The 5000-nt window shown below is 35.7% G+C and overlaps 2 protein-coding genes across 3 annotated transcripts in view; one reads left to right on the top strand and one right to left on the bottom strand.

Moving 5' to 3' along the window:
• LOC134258562 (uncharacterized) overlaps window positions 1-1872 on the top strand; it is a 3334-nt gene extending 1462 nt beyond the window's left edge. For both annotated transcript variants that reach the window (XM_062741115.1, XM_062741116.1), the window contains one exon: window positions 361-1872. In XM_062741115.1, coding sequence (XP_062597099.1) covers window positions 361-937 — 577 coding nt within the window. In that variant the 3' untranslated portion in view covers window positions 938-1872. The remainder of the gene's footprint in view (window positions 1-360) is intronic.
• Window positions 1873-2012: 140 nt separating this feature from the next.
• LOC134258561 (putative nuclease HARBI1) lies at window positions 2013-3990 on the bottom strand. The gene is made up of 3 exons (XM_062741114.1): window positions 3473-3990; window positions 2939-3115; window positions 2013-2734 (listed from the first exon to the last, which is right to left on the bottom strand). Exons 1-3 carry the CDS (start codon window positions 3905-3907, stop codon window positions 2219-2221), a joined length of 1128 nt encoding a protein of 375 aa, XP_062597098.1. The 5' UTR covers window positions 3908-3990; the 3' UTR covers window positions 2013-2218.
• Between the last annotated feature and the right edge of the window lie 1010 nt (window positions 3991-5000).

Below are 5000 nucleotides of genomic sequence, written 5' to 3'. Positions count from 1 at the left end.
AATTCTTTAAAAATCTCCTTCTCCAGAATAACAAAGCCATTATTGATCATATTTATATGGAGGCATCCTCAGGTAGTGTAGATTCAAGTTTGTTCAAATCATAACCCCCTGGGGTCGGGCGGGGCCACAATGTCCGATCAAAGTTTTACATAGACATATTTAGGAAAATTCTTTAAAAATCATATCTTCTCAAGAATAGCAAACCCATGATTGGTCATGGGAATACTTTTGGATTTAAACTTTTTAATAATAATTAAACCAATTCTACTTTTTCCTAGCCACAGTGCTCAGGTGAGCGATGTGGCCCATGGGCCTCTCGTTCATCATGCAATATTTATCAAACATTATTTCATGTTGTAGCCTAACAACAGTAACAGTTAAAGGAAGGGCGGATGGGAGGGTGCTGAAACTGAAAGTCAGTAAATCAATTCTGAGTTCCCTTCAGTCGCCTAATGTGTCTAAAGACATTAAACAATTAATTATAAATGGTTTAATCCAAGACCAGATAAATGAGGATGGTAAGAAATCACCAAGCTCCACAGAAACACAAGTGACCACTGGCACTGTAGGTAGATTGATCACCAAGAATAACACGCCATCAAATAGTGAAACTGCCACTGTGAGAGAACCACCAGTCAACACTCCACCAGTCAATACTCCACCAGTCAATACTACTGATGACTCATTCAAAGTTTGGAAAGAAACAGAAGAAAAATTTCTGATTGATACCCGTCACCAAATGGAGGATGCCTTTAAGAAAAAAAGGAATCATGGAGATTTGTGGAAGGAAATCGCCGAGAAACTTCTGGATCTGAATTGCAAGGTAACTCCCAATCAGTGCTTATACAAATACAATGCCCTAAAAAAAATGGAAAGAAGTTATAGATGCTCCCTCTGGCTCAGAAGCCAAACATTTCCGACACAAGGAAGAATTTGATCAGTTCTATGGCACCAAAGCTAGTACTAAACCGCAGCATACCATTGATTCAGATAACAAAACAGAAACAGAAGTTCTGCAAGATGATGTTGATGATATGGTAAGCAAGAAGAAAAAGAAGAAGAAAATGAGGACAAATATGAAACAGGATGTTTGTGGGCTTCTTGAAGAACAACATACTCAATTCCTAGACCAGATGGAAAAAATGCACAACGAGAAAATGCAGAAATTCGATAAATTTCTTGAAATACTGTCTAAAAAGTGATCAAAAACTTTTAGATCCCAGTTGCTTATAGTCGGACTTTGATTTTTTTCTATTATAGTGCTGCACTGATAGAGTAGTACTAAATGACCTGTTTGATGTTGGCAAAAGGATGAGTTCAATTAATTTTTTAAAGCTTTTGGGCAAAAAATGCTGAAAATCTTTTTTGTTTTTGCGGGCAAGGTCTATTTTTTGTTTAAAAGTATTTGTACCATTATATTTTGCTTCCGACATTTAAAAGGGGTCTATGTTAGGTTGAGTATCATATATATTTAACTGTCAGATATGATTAATACAAAAAGAATAGATTGAAATTGTTAAACATTTCTTACAAAGAGCTAAGTTTTTTCCTAAATCAATATTGTTTTATAGTGACCCTTAAATATATCATATTGACACTAAGTAAGTGAGCAATGAGATAAATGTGCCTCTTTTGTTGTTGATTTTTTTGTTATTTATAAGTTTGCATATTTTTTTACAGTTGTTTTTGTTATCCCCATTGCAAATACCTACATTGTGATATTATCATGACATTATCAAGTCGTACATTAATGTGATATGTCAATGTCATATGCCAAGTCAATTTCCGGTGTTATACATGTATTGGGGAATCTTATTTTTTTTTATTGGTTAAATTGCTCAGGGAGAGTTCCATGAATAAAATGAAATTTACTTAAACAATTTGTTTTCCTTACAAAAGTGTTGTTCTTAGTTGTTCATGATTTGTTAACTTGGTCCAACACACCATATTTGAGGAACAATTAAGAAAAGATCATCGATCTTGTTCCTTGACTTTAGTACATGTATGAAGCATCTGCTTTTATGTCATATTTATTATATATTTATTAAATGCATTCATATCAGAGCAAAAATTAAGATCAAACAATATCAGTCAGATGTATGAAAACAAGATGAGGAATACTTGAATACACCGGGATCCTTCATTATAAAGACAGACAACTTGCAAAGCAGAGACACACATCCATTTTATTAAGTGTTTATTGTCACGGTCACACACTCTAAATTTGTTGAAGAAGTCTTAGTCTCCTTGCCACACCATGAACTCCATGTTGGTAGATGTTCTCACATTCATTCCCTGCATCTTCTAGCACTGCATTATTGTCCATGAACTCTTCAATGTCATCAGTATGGATCACACACAAATTGTGCAAGATACACCCAGCCATAATTAATTTTGCTATCTGCCTTGGATCGTGAAATGTCACCTCTTTCAAACGACGAAACCTTCCTTTAAGGTGGGCAAAACACCTCTCTACTGTTTGTCTTGCACCAGACAGTTTGGTGTTGTACCTCTGCTGCTGTGGCGTAAGGTGTCCATAATTTTTGAATGGAGAAATTAACCAATTGCGCAAGGGATATGCATTGTCAGCTAAAATGTGGTGATTTTGAATTATAGCTTGACCCTCCTCTGCTTTCTGATACAGCGTTGAATTTCGGAGAACCCTTGCATCATGGGTGCATCCAGGCCACCCTGTGTACGCACTTATGATCAGCATGCTACTGTCAGCCACAACCTGCAAAATTACGGATAATTTATTTTAAAAAGGCATAAAGATGCATGACTTGTGCCAGGCAACGTGGTAACTTTTTTTTCCTAGTGAAGTTTTAAAATTAAACCACAAAGTGAACTAATGAATTTAAAATGTTCGAGCTTCAATTACATCTTTGAATGGAATATATGAATCCTCTTTACACTAGTTTTGGTTAGATACTAGTACCTGTAACTGCATTGATGGAAAACCTTTTCTGTTATAATAGTCTCTGTCACTGTCAGGTGCACTTGCAAGTCTGATATGAGTTCCATCTATGAACCCTATCACACCTGGAATGCCATATCTGTCTTCTACCTCTCTTGCAGTTTGCTGCTGTTTCTGAGCAGATGGCCACTGGATGATCTACCATGAATGAAATGTCAAAGATTATATAAATACAAAGTTTGACTGACATAATTTTAGGTCATAAATTTCTGATTATAATTTTACCAAAATATTTAAACTGATTTCTTGTTATCAGGTTATGTCCACATAATCCAAAATTTTTTTTTTATTATTTTGGGGGGGGGGGGTATGGTTTTAGTCCTGTCTATCCATCTGTCTGCAAAAACTTTAATCTTGTCCATAACTTTTAAAGTGGGCAGGGCTATGGCTTTCATATGTTTACAGAGCTGTGTATTCCTTGTGACAAGACCTCTAAGTATTCTTTTGGCTATCAACAAATAATTTTTAAAAAATCCAAAAACATGATTGTAATACCCTTGCTTGCAGATCCAAAACAGCGTCCAGGACACGGTTTATGATATCATGGACGGTGGAAATCGAAAGGCCAAAAAAATGTCCACACTCTCTCATAGACTGTTGATTTCCAATGAAGTTTAGAAATACAAGCAGCTGTTTCTCTGGCTGGACAGGTGCTGACCCCCCTCGATTATGACGTTCTAGACTTCCGTGAAGTTCTCGCAACAAGAAATCAAACATTTCTAAATCGATTCTGTAATGAATCTTAAAATCGCCAACATTTCTGTACAGTTTTATCTCACTTAAAACCTCTTCATACGAGCGAACTTTGGGGGTTGACCTTCTTTTGTTGTTGGCCAAATACATAAAGTTACATGATGATTTTTTCTGTTCAATCGCCATTAACTCCTCTTCATCTGTAATCATTTCTAAGAAACACAGCAAATCCGCCATATTTCCACTATCTAACAAGACTATTCTGTGTTCGACTTCTTCGCGAGTTGGCGCATGCGATCTAACACTTCCTATTCAAACTATAGTTTAGCAATTATTTATGGATTAAAATGTACAACTTGCAGATCAAAGCGTAAAAATTACAGATTAAATTTTAGCGCTCTCTTTAGATTTAGATTTAGCGTTTTTGGCGGAAAACAATCTCCGCTTATCCAAGTACACCGCTAAATGCCTTGCACATATAACTATGAGAAAAAACATAAAGATATGCGCTAAATCAAATCCATGCTAACTTGTTCAAAGTCTAATTTCCGCCAAATATCGTATGCGCTAAATATAAAACATCTACACATGTGCAAGGCATTTAAATACTTGGATTAGCGGAGATCGCTTTCCGCCAAAAGCGCTAAAAAGCATACACAACCAAATATTATACGTTTACAGCAGATCTATGAAAAACTAAAAAGAATACACAGCCAAATGTAATACGTTTACAGTAACTGCTGAGAAAAAATGCGATGAAAATTGGATACTAATTAACAAACGCATGGATAACCAAGAAGCTTACATCGGATCCGGATTTCAACAAAAATGAATCCAATCTTATGGCATGCCAAAATACCTGAATAAAGAGTGTGCTAAAATTTTCAAGCACCTGCGATTAGTAGTTGTGCGATGAAAATTTGTTACGAACAGACACAAGGACAGACAGACAGAAACACAAGGATAAAGCAGTTTACACCTCTCTTTCGGAACGGTACATGTATAAGAAAAGCTCTACCTTCAGTAGATATAAATATCCCTCGACAATTTAGGGTGTAATTAATGGAGTAACAATTAGTTAAAAAAATGCCGTCAGCATTTGATGTAAAGATTCTATTGGCTGACACGGTCATTGTATCAGCCATAGACCTAAAAATGATGATTTTAATGAAAATGCTGGCATTATTGCAACGACGTTGCGCACGGTGTTGGTGTCAGTTTCGGTAATGTCAAAATGACGTTATTTTACGTGAAGTTCTAGAAAATTTACTTGTCATTACTTTTTTGCTAACATTTTTATGGAGAAAAAATAAAAACCCAGTAATGCCGC

This window comes from Saccostrea cucullata, unplaced genomic scaffold, assembly GCF_032062105.1.
Source record: "Saccostrea cucullata isolate Sc308-1 unplaced genomic scaffold, CSIRO_AGI_Scuc_v1 ctg19715, whole genome shotgun sequence".
Classification (NCBI taxonomy): Eukaryota; Metazoa; Mollusca; class Bivalvia; order Ostreida; family Ostreidae; genus Saccostrea; species Saccostrea cuccullata.
This window is presented reverse-complemented; position numbering and strand designations above follow the sequence as displayed.

What these genes read in the sequence shown, in the direction of transcription:
- LOC134258561 (XM_062741114.1), bottom strand. Translation starts at nt 3,907, where the DNA reads ATGGCGGATTTGCTGTGTTTCTTAGAAATGATTACAGATGAAGAGGAG. An exon ending in TTTTGGATCTGCAAGCAAGG is followed by an intron (nt 3,116 to 3,472) that starts GTATTACAATCA and finishes CATTCATGGTAG; the next exon opens with ATCATCCAGTGGCCATCTGC. An exon ending in TTCCATCAATGCAGTTACAG is followed by an intron (nt 2,735 to 2,938) that starts GTACTAGTATCT and finishes GTAATTTTGCAG; the next exon opens with GTTGTGGCTGACAGTAGCAT.